Below are 19,729 nucleotides of genomic sequence, written 5' to 3'. Positions count from 1 at the left end.
GGTAGTCTGCGTCTATATTCAAGCGCTTGCCAGTCTCTTTTTGCGGCATCTCCATGGAAATCTCCCATGGGTAAAACCTGTGTTATTCATGCTGGTCCCCTGTTAGCCCTATTTCGTAATGCTCTCACACTTCAACAAACTTCTAGTATGGGACGCACGAGTGCCTGTAAGCAATCTCCTTCGCAGGCTGGTTGCATTTCCCTAGTACTCAGCCACTGAAAGTCTGCCACCCGCTTCACAAACGAATGAAACTATGTGATAGTTCCACTTAAAATCACCAGGAATTTTTACACCTACGTATTTTGTATGAGTTGACCAATCCTAACATTGATTCACCCATGTTGTAGTCATAGGATACCATATTTTCTCCTCGTTTTGTGAAGTGCAAATATTTATATTCCTAATTTAAAGAAGGATGACGGTACGTACCATATTTTACGGGGTCTTCCTTATTTAGTTTCAGTGTCTTGTTGTCCTGACAAAATACATACAGGACGTAGCATGTTTTTAAGAAATTTATAGCATGACTAAATGGAGAACAAATCTGGTCATATACAAATGATAAAGAAAATACACTCTTTGACTGAATCAAACTGAACGAGGTACGATTTTTGAGTCTCTGATGTCGGTACTATGTAACGCTTTCACATGAAGAGCAGTTTGTCACTATCGCTCTCGTTGTGCATTGCGTATTGCTTCAGGCCACTGTGTTTAGAAGTGTGGTTTTAAAACGTCAGAATCACAGATTACGTTACTTGATGTGATATAATGTAAACTTTTCATAAAAATGCCAAAAATAAGCAGTATTTACTGACGAGATTAAAACTGAATTCACGACACTAAAGCTGAATTTCCATTTCTGAAATTATAACATCAGTGATACAAACTGTTTTGCAAGCTTTTTGCGTGTGACAAAATATTTACTCGATTAGTAATGCAAGATATTTTGATGTCTTAAGAAAAATGTCGTACGATGATCTATGTATCTGTAGCGTAAACCAGGTTTTTTTTCTTTTAACACAGAACTACTGTACAGATGTGTTAACCAAAGACTCTACAAAATATCGATTAAATTCAACTTACAATTTATTTCCATATTTTGATTTTGAAATTCTGGTCACCCTAATGTAAAGCAAGTTGCCAGTCGTTGGTTGGTTGGTTTGGGGGAGGGGACCAAACAGCGAGGTCATCGGTCCCATCGGATTGGGGAAGGAGGTCGGCCGTACACTTTCAAAGTAACTATCCTGGCATTTGCCTGAAGCGATTTAGGAAAATAACGGAAAACCTAAATCAGGATGGCCGGACGTGAGTTTGAACCGTCTCCTCCCGAATATCAATCTTTGCACCACTTTGAAATCTTATCAAGATTTGACAATATTTATACAGCTTTTATCAGATAATATTTCGTTGTAGATAACTGCATCACCCGCGAAAATCTGAGATTACTATTAACATTGTCTGCAAGGTCATTAACATACGTGAACAGCAATGGTCCCTGCACACTGCCCTGGGGTTCACGTGAAGTTATTTCTACATCTGTGGCTGCCTCACCATCCAGGATAGCACGCTGCGTCCTTCCTAGCAATAAATCCTCAATCCAGTCATAAATTTCGCTTGAAACCCCATACGATTTTACTTTCCATAATATGCATAGGTGTGGTACTGAGTCAAGTGGTTTTTTGGAAAATGAATACTTTATCTATCTGACTGCCTTGATGCATGGCTTTCAGGATGCCATGTGATAAAAGAGCGAGCTGGGTTTCACGTGATCGACGTTTTCGGAATCCATGCTGCTTGCCACAGAGGTGGGCATTCTAGGTCAGAATGTTTTAAGATTCTACAACAAATAGATGTCAAAGATATTGGAAGATAGTTTTGTGGATCGCTTCTGCTGCCCTTCTTGTAGACGGGTGTGATATACGTTTTTCTCCCATTCCTGGGCACCATTTCTTCTTCGTCGCTGTTTCGAGCGATGTCACACATGTGGCAAGACACTGGATCTCCATTATGGACGAGCGGGATTCAAATGCTGTGTGACCATCCACACTTACGGTATTTGCCGTTTCGCTAATCACTACAGGAAAATTAAAAGAATTATTGTTTTATTGAAGTTAGAGAGTTTCCGTTGCTGTTCAAGACTTTAATGACTTTAATGGCGATGGTTTGATTAACTTTCAGCTGGCTTGTTCTTCGGCACAGCAATGCCTCTACTGTAGACGTGTATAATACTAAGATGTCGCAATCGCACTGGAGGCGACGTAGGCCCGCTGTTGAGCAGAATGGCAGAGCCACTTCTAGTTCAACGCTAACTGTATTGCTAGTCAGTAGCTCGCATGAAAAAGGAAAGAAGGAAGGAATATTGGGTTTAATGATCCATAGACACCTAGATCACTGGAGACTGAGCACAAGTCCGGATAGGGGAAGGATGAGGAAGGAAATTGGCCGCTCCTTTTCAGAAAGAATCAGCCCAGCACTCACTTTACTCGATTTTAGAAAATGACGTAAAAACTAAATCTGGATATCCAGGTGGGATTTGAACTGTCATCCTCCCAAACAAAACTGCAGTGTCTACTCACTGCGTCACCTCGCTTGTTTCGCATGAAAATTTATCGTGGAAAAGACAAACGTGACAGCTTACTATTGACAGCACTAAGTATGAATATTTGTGGCAAGTTAAGATTTAGCGCCAGATAGGGATTCGAATAGGGTCCTCAATTGATCCGGCCAGTGTGGACTAGTTGAAGAGTCCAAAAAACTTCACAGATTTCTTCCACGTTCCGTCTTGTTACTGGGTCCTCTCCACGCCTTCCAGAATCCACGGAACGCTCACCCATGATTGTACAGGATTGACACTTCAGCGAGAATGGATAAAAAAGAGTCTGATTCAACGCTAGTAGTGTGTGTGCGCTGTTAAAGCATTGCAGCATGTACTTCGCTGAAGAATCAAAACTATATCATCTTAGTATTAAATATCGTAACAGTTATGAGGATTGACCGAAACAAGCTAGCCAAAGTGGTCTCCGACAGGGCGTGCTTCCACAACGGTGAGTAAATTGCAAAAGTAAGGGATGACTTCGAATTTGTACGCCCCCCCCCCCCCACACACACACACACACACAGAAAAAAACTGCTCACAATTACGACGCCACTCAAGATCTGCATAAATGCTTTAAGACGACGCTTCCTGCGACAACAGCAACATAATTACGACAGGTACACTTCAAGACCTGCTCGTGTAGCTTAATATGCAGCACACTGGCACACTGGCTTGCAGGACGGGTACGTGTACCAGATCCTGATCGAATACGCGTGGCAGACTAAAGGCTATTGGTCTATATCACCTGTCAGTGGATTTTTGGGCGACTTTCCATTCTTGTTTACGGAAAGTTCTTTCCCAAAAATTACGATACATAAACAGTTGGAAACATGATAGCACACAGAACGAAGTTTACACGGATCGCAGCCAAGTGGCTCACAGGTGTTTCGTCGATTAGGTTAGCTGGCGACAGGAAGAGCCTCCGGCCACAAAAGTTAAAATAAGCAAAAAATTTAAGAATGGCAAGTCATGAAAACAGTGGATCCCTTACGACAGGATGTAGTTCAGTCAATGAAGGAAAACAAAGGGAAAAATTGGGGAGGGAGGTAGTTCAAAAGTTACTTTTTAATGTTTTTCTGACTACATCGAAAACCGTGGTTCCTAGCGAAAATATTTCTCGCTACAAAATTGAACTACATTCAATTTCTTACAAAAAAGGCCATATACATTTTTCGCTAGGACTGATAGTGTCCATGTTGCAAGGCAAGGAAAAATCGTAATTATTAAAAATAGTGTTGTAATGGTGTAACGTTGATGTTTGTTGTTAAATGGAGTTAAGAACAAATATTAAATTGTGTACCACATCCAAGTGGGGTAGATACGTATTTCGGGATAGTGCGCCGGGGGATACAACAGGGTGGAGGCGGGAGACTTGTGGTGTAGAACCACGAGGGAAGGTAGGTCGCTGGATTGTGCTCATGCGCTTCCCTCCTCCATAGGTCTGCAAAATGAATGATCTGGCAGTTCCGCGTTCTTTCTACCGAACTACGTCACAAAAAGAAACTCCAGTGTGTTTCTCAAAGTTGTACAGACCATCATACAGCTTGCCATGTAAATCCCTGGCAACGCAGTGTTCAGTCATGCTCAGGTCCATTTCTTTTCCCACCGTATGTTAACGCTACGTGGAAAGCGGATATGAATTACTGCTAATACTTAAGAAACGTACATGGGCAGAATCTACGCAAATTTTTGCACATTGTTCTACAATCCTAGAGGGAAAGCCATTCTTAGTCTTACTGTACGGCAGTTGTTTTCTTCCGGCAAAGGAAACTTCTTCCATCACAAGTGCCGCTCGGTCTTCAGTTTACAGGTAGACTATACCGCCCCCAGCATTTCCTGGCAATACTCATGTAAGCAAACAAAATAACTTACCTGAACTCTTGTTTATATAGCGGAGCTATTTTCAGTTATTGGATATTTATTTGCATTTGTGGAATGAGTTATTACGCAAGAAAATTTCAACAGCTAGAACTGTCAACTGTGTCACACTGGAGAGGCTGCCCCAAGTGTAACACGCTGTCAGTATTATTCGAAAATGTTGATTTCACTGTCTCCACTATCAATCGCAGGGATACTCTTTGCAGCTTGAGGTTATCGAATGCATCATCCCAGCATCAGCTATCCCAGCATCGGAAGAGGTCTAGAGGCTTAAACTGTCTCCCATTGTAACAGAAGTAGATCACCTTGGTGTTATGGAACTTCCAGATATTTGAACACAAGTCAAGCAATACATTACAGCAGATAACTGTTCGAGATTTAAACATGATTATTCGTATGCCATCAGACATATCGATACCCACTTTTCAAGATTACTGTGGATGTATGGCAAGTGGCTCTACTCACTGCAGCCGATTCTGGGCATTTCCTGAATGTAAAAGGTTTATGCAGTCTACCAGTTACACAATTACTGGTGAGAGAAGTGTAGTAACTTTCTGGTCATTCACTAATTCACAAAGTGGCTACAACACAGTTACATGGCTTTATAATACACTGGCAACGATAGACAGCAGCAAGGTACCACAATTACCAATCAAATCCTTTTACTAACGACACTACATACATACTGACATCACAAAAATTATACATTTCTTAGCCATTGTTTATAGAAATGTATTTTACATAAAAGCTCACTCAACTCAATAAACCGTGAATAACTCCACTTAAAAAAGAAAAACCGAGCTGAGTGATTTTATTTTGGCTACTGACGTAAGAGAATTGGACAGTAAACGCTGGAGAGAGAGTCTGTAAACTGAAAAGCGAGCAACGCTCAAGGTGGACGAAGCCACTTACACAGGAAGAACGCTACAACTGCCTTACAGGATGACTAAGAATGTCTCTGTAGCAGTCTAGAACAGTGTGCAGAGATTTACATAAAATCTGACCATGTGTGTTTCTTGAGATAATATTATATCGTGTTAACACACTTCGCGTGGAAAAAATACCCTCCCCTTCCCCGGGAGAGGGTGTGTGTGCAGTGTGTTGCCAGCTGCGGAAGGATCGATACAACTTTGTGAAATACACTGTAGCTTTTTTTGTTTTTGTGGCTTAGCGCTATAGGGAGAATGGGGATTTGCTTGCTCGCTCTTCATTTTGCAGACCTATGAAGGAGGGAAGTCCACGAGCACGATCCACCGACCTACGTTCCCTCACGCTTCTAACATCCACTCCTACCTACCCACCCATTCGCATCTTCCAGGCCACAATTTATCCATTGATACGGCTCTACTGCACTTAGATTAGGCGCACCCATTTAATATTTGTTCGTAACTCACTTCATTTAACAATAAACATCAGTGTTACACCACTAAACACTATTTTATATAATCTGCGATTTTTCGATCCCCTGCAACACGGAAACTGTATCACAGAAAATATGAGGACAATTTTTAAAGGAAATTTAACGCAGTTTAATTTTGTACTAGGGAAAATTTTCGTCGAATGCCACTTTTTAGATATTCAACCTCTACACGTGTCTGTAGTTCATGAAATTCCCCTTACCACTGTTCAAAAATTTGCGACTACACGAATTTTTTTCCCCCAGTTCACATTTTTTTGTCTTTGTTGACTGGGCTAATAAGCGCTAGGAACGAAAGGAACTCTGGGTCGGTTTACTGTTTCTGTCGCGCTAAATGATATTAACAGAGAAAGTTTTATATCTACGGGACAGGGCTTCAGCGGGTCTCAAGTTAGACTTGTTACCGTATTTGAAATACAAAACCTGCGAGGAAAGCATACTATATAAGATTATTGTGGGAAAAAATGGAATGTTGGGAACGTTCAGTGATTTGTTCAGACGGGACGTCACCCTACGAATAAATGCAGCCGAAACGGCAGTTGTGCCAGTAGTAGTGTGGAATAACAGTTAAATTCAAAGTCTAACAGTTTTTGGCGCGCGACAGCGCAACATGTTTAAGAATGCGTAATGTACAATTTTCACCTATCTCGGATGTAAACACTATGGCGCTAACGCTCTAGCTCTAGATGATACACACGACGTGAAAAACGGAGCTAAGTGCAACTATGATGAAAATTATCTTTAATACTTCCCACCACAAGTGAAATAATGGGTTAGTTATCGAAGCAAATGAATATTGGTTTCCCACAGTAGCATCTGCGCTGAGAAATATGGTGAAGTTATTAAGACTACGAACTGATTCGGAGGAAGCAAAGTCGAATCCGTCTGACTATTCCAGTTTGGTTTTTCTGTTTTATTGGTTCACTTCGGGCAAATGCCGAGTTCTCTCATTAAGGTCATTGCAGGTAACTTGCCCAGCCCCTCAGATGAGCTTTGGCTTCGCCTCTACTGAACACTACTTCTGAGACGACCTCCCTCCCAGAAACTTGGAAGCGAGATAAGTAGCACATGAGCAAAACATTAAGTTTATTTTCTGTTCTTGTGTCGCGAAAAATGAAACGCAAATAAGACTGATACCCAGTTCTTCATCCGCTTGAGACGTTAAAATCAAACAACAATATAGCAAGCCGTGAACAACCTCTCTCGATCTGGGGCTGTCTCAGATCGTGCAGGGACCACGAAAAGCAGCGCCCACGGCTTTCGAGATGTCACCGCACCATTAACAAACTATTTACGAGGCTGAAGGTCCAAATCATGCTTGTATTGGAGAGATTAGAACCAAGTCTGTCTAGCTTAACTAAGACGCTGCTTTTCCTTGAACAATTAATTCTTACACTCCTCGGAAGGTACCGTTGTGTTGGCGCGGAGCGTCAGCGAAGGTGACAATTGATTTCATCTTAGAGGTTAGGGAATCGAATAAAAAATGTTTGGACCAGTATGACGTAAACGTTGATTTTAAAGAAAGAGGGGAGTCACAAAGCAGCCGTTTGCACAGTGCTCGCGATAACGTTAAAGGCTGCACCAAGGTCGCGAGTCGGTCTGACAGCACACAAGCCAAGCCGAACTCAGCCAAGCGCACCGCTCGCTGTCAACTCGTGGTCTTATCGGAGCAAGTTTTCCATTCGCTTCGTGCCTAACCTCAGAGATAGTCAAATTTCGACGTGAGCGTCAATATAAAGTACTGCGCGTCGAGATTACATGTAAAGTTACTTTCCTAGTTTTAACTTCGTAATAGTGAACAATGAAAGAATGCAGTCTGCAGCGTGAAGGCCTATAATCTCTGGGTAATTTTGCGAACAGTTTGTAGCAGTGGGCAGAACCCACATCTTGCAGCTACCGAGGGACGTGAAATGTTAAACACTCGCCGAGCTGAATTTGTTTATCATAGCATGAGAAACATTTTCTGTTTCGAAACGAATTTTTCTTTCCTGATCTTTGATTACTCGGCTAACAGCTGATTTAGACACGACGTGAGAACCAGTTACCGAACATAGGAGTTAACGATCAATTTCTTTTTTGTTATGCGATGGTGGCTGGATCATAGAATACTCTATGTACTCTAATGCACTCGCGAAGCTGTTCGTTACTAATGATCCAAAGTGGCGTCCCGATATGTGCTGTCACCGCTCAGTTTCGCGGGTTCCGTACTGATTGTCATTTTCTTGGGTGAAACACATTTAGATGTTAGTTCTTTGAAAATTTCTCCTCTAACAGTGCGGCTTTCCACACTACCTGCAATGCTAACAGTGTTTTCAATTTTTCCTTCGTATTCAAATGTCCTGTTGCAAAACTACCTGTGCGTTATTTGCGTAGGGACAGCAGTGATGGGTGCAAAAGCAAAGTATAATTTTACGTACCGGTACGTAGAGTTATCCAAATTAAGAAATTTTTTCCTTCCAAGACATAACGTTAAATTTAAATACTGAACACTTTCGGAGCTTCTAAACTCATCTCAGCGAGACAGTGAAGCTCGCTGACACTGGCTGATAAGTTCCGCACGCGGTTAGACAGTTTTCTGTTAGTTATATGTTCCCTAGATCGTATGAATGATTTGCTTTGTAGAAGTTATGTGTAACATGTCAGCTTATAGGATATGAATATATCAATATTATTGGACATTTTTCAGTCCTACTCTTGGAACTACACTAAAAAATGTAGTTTTTTTTACAGTCTACCAACTTTAAAAAAGTTATCTATGGAATAGGAGTAGATGTCCAGAAGAAACGGTTTTAAAAGTTGTTTTGCTACCTGTCAGACATTTAATGTTATTGGACAAATGATCAAAAATTTTTCTTCCTGCGTATTGAACTCCTTTCTGAGCCACTGACAGCTTCAGTAACGGGTAATAAATATCAAAAATGGTTCAAATGGCTCTGGGGACTATGGGACTTAACATCTTAGGTCATCAGTCCCCTAGAACTTAGAACTACCTAAACCCAACTAACCTAAGGACATCACACACATTCATGCCCGAGGCAGGATTCGAACCTGGAACCGTAGCAGTCTAACAAAGATCATTTTTTCCTCTATTGTTGTACGGACATCACTGTTCTCAAATTGTTGTACATTACTTATGATGAATTTCGTTGGTGATTATGATTCTGAATTGCGTAGGTGCAGTCAGAATGCCTACTAGGCGACTACCAGATGACTGTTAATGAAATGAACACGTATTATTCTTACTGCTGGCTTTTGAGCGTCCACAACTTTCCAAGTGAAGAGTAATCCCGAAGAAATACCCTAAGCCATTGACACAGAATATATTAGGGCGGAGTTTGTTTTTGCGAAGCTATTATTTACACTAAGAACTGAAGCAGATAAACTTAAACACGGCAGATTCTAACGACTTCCTAAATAGGTTGAAGAAAGCATAATGTGTACTATTCGAAGACAGCCTCAACGTAATCTAAGATATTTTATTTATATCTGTTCCCCACTAATCACACGTGTACTAGTCCGCGATTTCTTCGAGGCGAACGGCGAGCCACACTTTCACCCGTCAGCTGACGCCAAACGACTGTCCAAACTGACAGCTGTGCCAATTCACACGCGTTCCGCCACTGGGGTACACACATAACACACTGCCGAGAAACCGCCTCCCCGTCGCTTCCAGCCGACCTCTGCACTCCGCCAATTGGACCCCAATTCGCACTCGTCGATGCAAACAACTTGTCACCATCAGGTTCTGTAATTCGCAGAAGAGACGAGCGCTCGCAGGGCCCGGCGTCGCGTCCCCGCGGCATTAGCGAAAGTAGGACTTGTCAGAGTTGAAGGCTGCAAGCCGCGCGGGAGGAAAACTGTGCGCGCGGCTGTGTGCGTACCTTCTCCTGCTGGAGCTCCAGCTGTGACACAGCCCCCATGGCCGTCGCTGGCAGACTGTCGCGTCGGCCCACGAGGCGGCGCTGCAGCGCGACCAGCTGGCGGTGGGGGCAACTGAACAGCTGCCCGCCGCGTCGCAGTATGTGCGCCCGCCTTTCACCATTCGCCTTTTCTTGCTTCCGCTAATGCTTCTATGCCGCCTAGAGACCGCTTTATAAGGTTCCCTACACGTGCACCAATTTACCGGCCGACCGAACGATCGATTTCGCGGCAACCTACACAGCTACCAACCAACTGCACTCAGCTATTATAGCGCCGCTCTGTTGTTGTGATTCATACATCATAAGTGCATTGGTTTATATTCTACGAGAGTCCGCTTGGTTTTATACAGACACAAAAACGTGGGTTTGTCTTGGCTGTTTTAAAGGTAACAAGGCTAAGAAATGGCTAGTGCAAAGAAAGAAGTTCGCCGCCGGTGTGGCCGAGTGGTTCTAGGCGCTTCAGTCTGGAACCGTGCGACCGCTACGGTCGCAGGTTCGAATCCTGCCTCGGGCATGGATGTGTGTGGTGTCCTTAGGTTAGTTAGGTTTAAGTAGTTCTAAGTTCTAGGGGACTGATGACCTCAGATGTTAAGTCCCGTAGTGCTCAGAGCCATTTAAACCATTTGGAGAAAGAAGTTCTCTCACGTTTTGTTACTTTGTTTGGGGTCCGGTGATTTCTCGTAATTATCTCACTGGAATCACATTTGGGAAGAAAGATTGGATTGGTTTCTTTGGGGGAAGAGACCAAACAGCGAGGTCATCGGTCTCATCGGATTAGGGAAGGACGGGGAAGGAAGTCGGCCGTGCCCTTTCAAAGGAACCATCACGGCATTTGCCTGGAGCGATTTAGGGAAATCACGGAAAACCCAAATCAGGATGGCCGGACGCAGGATTGAACCGTCGTCCTCCCGAATGCGAGTCCAGTGTGCTAGCCATTGCATCATCTCGCTCGGTGTAATTATCTAAGAATGGATGAATCTGCATTTAAGAGCTGCTGAACATCAACAAACCATTCTTTACGAAAAAAGGATATGCTCATGAAAAAGTACGTAAGCTGCGAGAAGATGCTGTTAGCTGCTTGGTAGACGTTAACTGAAACTCAAATTCAGTGCTGTTGTATCCCCACAATTATTAACTAAAATGATTTCTGAAACCTGTAACGTGACTCCTACTTGGCCGAGGAAATACAAAATGGTAAATAAATAAATAAATAAAAGACGTTAAAGTAAATTTATCAATGTACGTAGGATAAAAGATGACCTGTTAGTTTAAGAAATTCATTTCAAATTCGAAGAAGGAAGGCTAGATATGGTGGTGGCGCGCACATCATCTAATGAATACAACAACAGATACATAAGGAATGAAACTATTAAATACAGCAACAGATACATAAGAAAACAGACTTTTAGCAACTGTTGCAATTGTTTAAAAAAAATCCACACTTTGCTCTTCTTAACAGACATCTTGGATATAGGCTGGAATTTCTTTTAACACTTAAAACGATCAAACAAATATATTTTATGAATTAATGTCCATTGAAAGTCGATATTTCGGTTTTTACACTTTATTTCTGGTAAGAATCGAAAATAAAAACTAACAACAAAAATACAGAAGGTCGATAGACTTTTATTCTCTCTGCGTGGCACACGGGAATCATTACGGATTCGTTCGGAAAAAAAAGTGCTTCATTTAGTGCATCTCTATTGCTTTAATCTTCGCACGACGTGTCCCACAAACATCTGCGTCTTTGGATTTATCCTGAAACCCTGTCTTCAAACTTTCGTCCACCTCGCATCCTATTATGTATATTAGAACAGCGTTCAACTCCGCGCGCAGTGACGAAAGACGAACTTTCGTTGGGCTGTTGGCACGACAGCGCCACACACGGCACAATTAGTTGACTAGAGGGCGGGAGCCGTTGGAAAAAAAGCTCGTCGGTCATATTGCCTACACACGTACAGTTTGTCGGTCGGACGGGAATTCGCGAGTGTGCACCATCAATTGATTTGTATTTGCAAATAAGCATTTACACTTGAGCCAAAGAAAGAGAATATGAGAGCACGAACATCGAGGCATACGGTGTGTATTCTTTTTTTTTTTTTTTCTCTCTCTGGCGTTTACGTTGTCACGGAAAAATTGCTAAACTTATATTCCGTACATCTACAGCACTACCCTGTAAGTTTACAGTTACGCGCCTAGCACAGGGTTCCTCGTACCGCATTCAAACTACACTGAAGCGTCAAAGAAACTGATATAGGCATGTGTATTCAGATACAGAGATATGAGAATACGGAGTTGCGGTTGGGAACGCCTATGTAAGACAACAAGTGCCTGGCGCAGTTATCAGATAGGTTACTGCTGCTACAATGGAAGGTTATCAAGATTTAAGCGAGCTTGAACGTGGTGTTATAGCCGGCACGCGAGCGATTGGACACAGCGTCTCTGATGTAGTGATGAAGTTGGGATTTTCCCGTACGAACATTTCACGAGTGTACCACGAATATCAGGAATCCCGTAAAACATGGCATCTCCGACATCGCCGCGGCCGGAAAAAGATCCTGGAAGAACGGGACCAACTACGACCGAAGAGAATCGTTCAGCGTGACAGAAGTACAACTCTTCCGCAAATTGCTGTAGATTTCAATGTTGAGTCATCAACAAGTGTCAGCGTGCGAACCATCCAACGAAACATCATCGATATGGGTTTTCGGAGCCGAAAGCCCACTCGTGTACCCTCGATGACTTCACGACACAAAGCTTTACGCCTCGCCTGGGCCTGTCAACACCGACATTGGATTGTTGATGACTGGAAATATGTTGCCCGATGGGACGAGTCTCGTTTCAAATTGTATCGAGCGGATGGACGTGTACGGGTATGGAGACAACCTCATGGATCAATGGACCCTGCTTGTCAGCAGGGGACTGTTCAAGCTGATGGAGGCTCTGTAATGGTGTGGGACGTGTGTAGTTGGAGTTATATGGGACCCCTAATACGTCTAGATATGACTCTGACAGGTGACACGTACGCAAGCATCCTTGTGATCACCTGCATCCAATCATGTCCATTATGCATTCCGACGGACTTGGGCAATTCCAGCAGGACAATGCGACACCCCACACGCGCTGAATTGCAACAGAGTGGCTCCAGGAGCACTCTTCTGAGCTTAAACACTTTCGCTGGCAGCGAAACTCCCTAGACATGAACATTATTGAGCATATCTGGGATGCCTTGCAACGTGCTGTTCAGAAGAGATCTCCACCCTTCGTACTCTTACGGATTTATGGGCACCCTGCAGGATTCATAGTGTCAGTTTCCTCCAGCAGTACTTCAGTCATTAGTCGAGTTCATGGCACGTCTTGTTGCGGTACTTCTGCCTGCTCAAGCGGGCCCTATACGATATTAGGCAGGTGTACCAGATTCTTTTACTCTTGAATGTATTTCTTTAACATATCACTCTCGAATAGCGCACGGCGATAAAGAATACTTCAATCTTTCCACCTGAGCTCTGATTTCTATTATTTCATTATGATGATTATTTCTTCCTGTGTAAATGGGCACCAACAAAATATTGTCGCATTCAGAGGAGAAAGTTGGCGATTGAAAAGGTCTCACCGCAACGAAGACGCCTTTGTTTTAATGGCTGTCACCCCAATTCGCGTATCATATCCGACGTTCTCTCCCATATTTCGCGATAATACAAAACGTTCGCCGTTCTTTAAACTTTTTCGTTGTCCTCCGTCAATTATGCCTAGAACGGATCCCATACCGCACAGCAACACTGTAGCACAGGGGGGGACAAGCATGATGTAAACAGTCCTAGTTATTCGTAACTTTAATCTCTAAATATTTAGTTGAATTAATAGTCTTCAGATATCTGTGACTTATCGTGTAACCGAAATTTAACGGTTTCATTTTAGTACTCATGTAGATGACCTAACACTCTTCATTATTTAGATTCAAATGACACTTATCACACCATACGGATAGCTTGTCTAAATCATTTTTCAAGTGGTTTTGATTTTATGACGGCAAATAACGGCAACAGCTGCAAACCATCTAAGAGGACTGGTCAGGTTATCTCCTAAATCGTTTATGTAGATCAGGAACAATAGAGGGCTTGTAACACTTCCTTTGGAACGCCAGATATCATTTCTGTTTTACCCGATGATGTTTCTACATAGTATAATCTTTCAAACAGAAAATCACGAATTTAGTCGCACAACTGAGACGATACTTCATGGGCATGCAGTTTAATTCGAAGTCGGTTATGAGGAACGCTGTCAAAAGCCTTCTGGAAATCTAAAAATATGGAATTAATTTGGTATCACCTGTCGATAGCGCTCATTACTTCGAGAGAATAAAGAGCTACTTGTGTTTCACAAGAACGATGTTTCTTGAATCAGTGCTGACTTTATGTCAATAAATCGTTTTCTTCGAGGTAATTCATAATGTTGGAACACAACGATGTTCCAAAATCCTACTGCAAATCGATGTTGGTGGTATGGCTCTGTAATTCTGCGGATTACTCCTGTTTCTTTTCTTGAATATTGGTCTGGTCTGTGCAACTTGACATTCCTTAGACACTGATCTTTCGTTGAGCGAACGGTTATATCTGATTGCTAAATATTGAACTATTGTATAATATATCCTGGAAGGAACAGAACTGGTAAACAATCTCGACCGCAAACCTTGCTTTTATAAAGTGATTTAAACTTCTTCGCTATACCGACGGTATCTACTTCTAAGTCACTCACATTGGCAGCTGTTCTTGATAGGAATTCTGAGGTATTTACTTTGTCTTCTTTGGTGAAGGAAATTACGAAAATATAGTCACGATGGAGAACGGAACCGTACAGCATGGCGTTGGAAGGGGAAGAATTTAGGTGTCTCAGTTCGTACGTAAACGTGAAATGCGTAGATGTAGTGCACTTAACGCTTAATTCCAGCTCCAGCTTTCCTTAGCATTAGTTCAAAACTTCGCACATATGTCGATTGACGCTATTCGTTGGCTTCTCATTACAACGGAGGAGAAAATTTGAAAGCAGAACACTGTTACCGATGATCATTGTAATCTGGAGTAAGGCTAGCATTTACGCTATTATTATTAGCAACCGGAGACATTGACGTAAGCTATTGTTTCACATTTCAGTAGCTGCCTTATACGAGATAGTTCCTGATGTCTACAGCGACATATGCGAAGCGCTTCAAAGATTTTATTAAAGTGCGTGTAAACCATTCTTATTTATCATGCCAATCTCTAACATAACAATGATACACGAGCCATGTAATTGTATATATCATCAACGTAAGCAAAGGGAATGATCAAATCTTCCGTATATTTCAATTTTAATCAGCATATTAGGTACATATTCGCACTTGTTTTCTTTCAAGGAAATTTACTGTGCCTTTACTTTTTAATATAAAGAATTATGAAGCTTGTTCTTATTCATTTTGTCTTTCTCAGGTCCCCAGTAGGAACTTTAAGTGCTTTGGCGGTTTTCTACCGATTTCTTTTGCTTCGACATCTGTGCTGTGGATCTCTTGGATCCCAGAAACACATATGACATCTGTATTTTTATATACGTAATACTTGTATTCTCTTCGGGTCACTTCATTGCTCACGCAACTCATATCAACTGTTGTGTCTTTTATGCGACTCAATTTATTATGACAAGATGATGAAAAAAACAGATCGTAAATTACCATATAGAGCAGACATCGAATCGCAGACACGCGTAAGAAACGACTGATATCCTCGTACATCTGAACTTTCGGCTAAAAGGCCTTCTTCCACAGTAGAAAACACACGCACGTACACACAAGCACCGCTCCCACACACATGATCACTGTCTCTGGTCGCTAAACCCGGAATGCGAAGGTGAATACGAAAGACTAGGCAGGGCGCATCATGTTCTCGGACTTGTGAGAAGTAGCAAAATTTTTAGGGGTCAGAGACGCAGCCTTCATTGGCAAAAGTGAAAGCGGGACGGATAAGACTATTGTGGGTGCAGATGGCTGTGGAAGGATATAATTCCCATCTACTACCTGTTAATAGTTTCAATAATTTTAGTCTGCTATTGGGCTTTTGTTGGCCGGCTAGTTGACGGAACGCCATGTCAGTTAGCGGTCGAAGGGTAGTCCAAGATATCTTTATGTCTTAATAAGATGGATGGGATAGCTATAGATGGTGAGATGGAAGTCAGGGAGACGGAATCCTATGATTATTGTATAATGAATAACATTTCCGTAGCAGTGTTTATATTGGAGTATCGCTCTGAGCCACGCTTCAGCAGCGATAAGAGCGTCGATAACCTCTGCTTGAGTTTTCTTCGCTAGTATCGCGTGTGGATTTTATTGCTTGTTTTCTTTCTAAGATAACCCTGAATACCATCTCTGTCAATTATTAACGTATACAGGAAGCAAATGAATCTGACAATATCATGGGCCACCTCTAGAGAAATTTGCTTTTCTGTTTCTGATAGTCTCCATTTAGAATACATTATACCGAAGGAACACTCAACAGTTCTTCATGCTCGCGGTACACTACTCATGAAATATTCTTTGTCAGCATCTAACTAATGCCTTAAAGCTACGCCTCAAAGAACCGGGTCAAAGTGAACGATCTTCATAGTTAAGAGCAACAAAAGCTATAGTTTCATCAGAGTCAGGCAAAGTTACCTTTTAGTGAGCTGGATAAAGGTGTAAAATTTTCATAGCCTAAAGTAACAAAATGTATAGTTTTATCACAGTTTGGCAAAGCACTAACATCAAAAAATTTTGGACCTTATGTCTGACAAATGCAGAAAGACCTACTTGTTCCATCATCGCTTTGTTTTCCCCAGTCATCAAAATTAATGTTTGTGAACTCAGAATTGTCATCAGCCAGTCTACGTAACAATATACCGGGTGATCAAAAAGTCAGTATAAATTTGAAAACTGAATAAATCACGGGATAATGTAGATAGAGAGGTACAAATTGACACACATGCTTGGAATGACATGGGGTTCTATTAGAACAAAAATAAATAAATAAATAAATAAAATAAAAAAAATAAAAAAGTTCAAAAAATGTCCGACAGATGGCGCTTCATCTGATCAGAATAGTAATAATTAGCATAACAAAGTAAGACAAAGCAAAATTGATGTTCTTTACAGGAAATTCTCAATATGGCCACCATCATTCCTCAACAATAGCTGTAGTCGAGGAATAATGTTGTGAACGGCACTGTAAAGCATGTCCGGAGTTATGGTGAGGCATTGGCGTCGGATGTTGTCTTTCAGCATCCCTAGAGATGTCGGTCGATCACGATACACTTGCGACTTCAGGCAACCCCAAAGCCAATAATCGCACGGACTGAGGTCTGGGGACCTGGGAGGCCAAGCATGACGAAAGTGGCGGCTGAGCACACGATCATCACCAAACGACGCGTGCAAGAGATCTTTCACGCGTCTAGCAATATGGGGTGGAGCGCCATCCTGCATAAACATCGTACGTTCCAGCAGGTGTTTACCAGCCAGGCTGGGGATGATGCGATTCTGTAACATATCGGCGTACCTCTCACCCGTCACGGTAGCAGTACTGACGTTTTGCTGTCCACCGCCATCTGTCGGAGATTTTGTGAAATTTGTTTTTTTAATAAAACCCCATGTCATTCCAAGCACGTGTGTCAATTTTTACATCTCTATCTACATTATTCCGTGGTTTATTAAGTTTTCAAATTTATACTGACTTTTTGATCACCCGGCATATCATTTTTAAACATAGAACCAGAATAAATCGAATGCCTGTTCTTTCTATACTTCCTAAGCGCGGAAGAAAATTCCAAAGATTGTTGTAGTAATCAGTCATTTTTCTGAAGTTATAGACACCTGCAACGTGTTTCTTTTTCTTTTTTTAATATGACAGTCTTGCGAAGTAAAAGCTGTCGTGGCTCTCATTATTTTTCGAACAGTGGTCCGCAACTCGTCGTCTTGTGGTCCATGTGACTGCCTCTAAATCCCTTGTTCCGATTTCGATTTCCAGCCAGGTCGGAGATTTTCTTCGCTCGGGGACATCTCGCCTTCATTGGGCGACAAATAGGAAGACTCGCAGTAGGCGCCCAGAACAACCCCAGATAGGGGCTCCCGCCCAATAGTGCAGCATGATCATTTCACTTCACAACAGTTGCAGCAGGAAACGAAAACACCAGGCTTCTAAGTGACTGATCAGTAGACAGATATCTGAAAAGAGAATCAGAATTCGGTAAAACATACACAATTTTTTCCTGTGTATCGGATATTTGTAGTTATACAATATGCTTTCCAGGGTAAAGTACTGCCACGCGTACATCACTTCATTTTTCAGCAACTGCAGTACGACAGAATCGGTAAAGCTTAGGTGATATAGTTAGGACTTCTTTGGCTTCATTTCAAAGCCACACTGCTCGACACTCGGCTCCACGTCGTTATTAAAACTGCGTCAAGAACGCCTCGTGGAGTCTGAGAACTACACTTTGCTCCAGTCTGTCTCTTGGGCGCTCTTATAGCTTATCACAGGTCTAACATAAACGTACCCTAAAACTGATGCTCCGTATGACAGTTTTCGGCTACTATTTTCCATTCTCGCAATTTCGGTTTCGGCGGCATACGCCTCAAACATAGACACGCACGGAGCGCAGGTTGCCGGTTCGATTGCTAATGGAGTATTAAATTTTCAGTACCAATATTTATCCAAAAAGGGAAGAAAAGATGGAAGAGTACGGTTAGACGGGATTCGTTCACGACAGATTCCACGGTTTCGCCTGTGTACGTACCCGCTAATCACCGTGCAGGGCATTGCTAAGGATACTTTGTGCCTTTGGTAGACTCTTCCTTTCCTGTTCCTCTCGCAAACATAGCGAAAGGAAAACTATTGCCTGTATGGCTTTGTACTAGCCTCAGTCTATCTTATTTTGTCCTTTCAGGTCTTACACAAGATGAACGATGGAGCCTCTACAATCGTTCTGCGGTCTGTTGCAAATGCTTCTTTCCGTGAGCACGTTTATGATTAATTTTAAGGTTCAAAAGGTTAAGAAAAATCCTTCACATATTCAAAATCCTGAAATTTTTTTTAAAAAGTGGATACTTCTCGTTAATTACTAATGGAAACACAGTTGAAGTTTCCTGATTAAGAATCTCTCTTTAAATCTGTACCACTTTTGAACTACAATCTTTTATTGGCACCTTGTAATGGGATTTACTACCATTTTCAATTTCTTTAATTTTTCCAACAGTTCGTCTGCCTTCTCATCAGAACGTCAGCGTCCATAGGTTTGAACAACTTGCATAAAATATATTTTATTTAGTATAAAAAACTTGCCATTTATTCCAAATTTCTTTAACAATTATAGTATTGTTTTTAATTTTATTGTTTACAATAGAGCTTACATCTTAATTTTCTCGCTGCTCTGTTCCTCTTATTTTTTTAAACATACGTGCGGATTTTAAGGCCATTGAAGCTCCAGTTTTACGCCGCATTTCTGACAACCCCGTTGAGTGCTTTTCATTTTATTCAACTCCTATTCCATCATCATTAACGTATCAAACTTCGTGCAGCGAGATCCAAGCGAAGAAGTAGCTAGAAGTTCCCATGGCTTAAAGCCATTGCATGATTTTCATCAGCCCATTCCTTCTCTTTTACCAAAGGAAATCGCCAAGTACAGCCATTTGTGTGCAGTCGTGAACTAGAGAGACAATGCGCTAAGTGTACGCTGTTCATTGTGTCAACTTGCTCAGTCATTTCAAGCTTATAACGTGCGCGCATTGTCAGTTTACGATCACAACATTTGTCAGCACCGGTAATTGCACGCCGAATTTTCGTACACCTCAACGACGTGATACGAACATTCAACCGTTATCACGAGACAAAAAAATTAAGATATGCCTCCGTAGTGGTCGTC

At 42.0% G+C, this 19,729-nt stretch overlaps 1 protein-coding gene across 3 annotated transcripts in view; it reads right to left on the bottom strand.

The window, feature by feature from the left end:
• The window catches only part of LOC124613181 (peptide transporter family 1), a 341,779-nt gene that overhangs the window by 170,478 nt on the left and 151,572 nt on the right, over positions 1-19,729 (bottom strand). Inside the window, exon 1 of one of the 3 annotated variants that reach the window (XM_047141822.1) lies at positions 9,773-9,895. The exons of the other annotated variants lie outside the window; for them this stretch is intronic. Within the exon in view, the coding sequence (XP_046997778.1) occupies positions 9,773-9,811 (39 nt within the window). The 5' untranslated portion in view covers positions 9,812-9,895. Of the gene's footprint in view, positions 1-9,772; positions 9,896-19,729 lie in introns of those variants that run through there. 3 annotated transcript variants of the gene reach the window in all.

This window comes from Schistocerca americana, chromosome 4, assembly GCF_021461395.2.
Source record: "Schistocerca americana isolate TAMUIC-IGC-003095 chromosome 4, iqSchAmer2.1, whole genome shotgun sequence".
Taxonomy (NCBI): Eukaryota; Metazoa; Arthropoda; class Insecta; order Orthoptera; family Acrididae; genus Schistocerca; species Schistocerca americana.
This window is presented reverse-complemented; position numbering and strand designations above follow the sequence as displayed.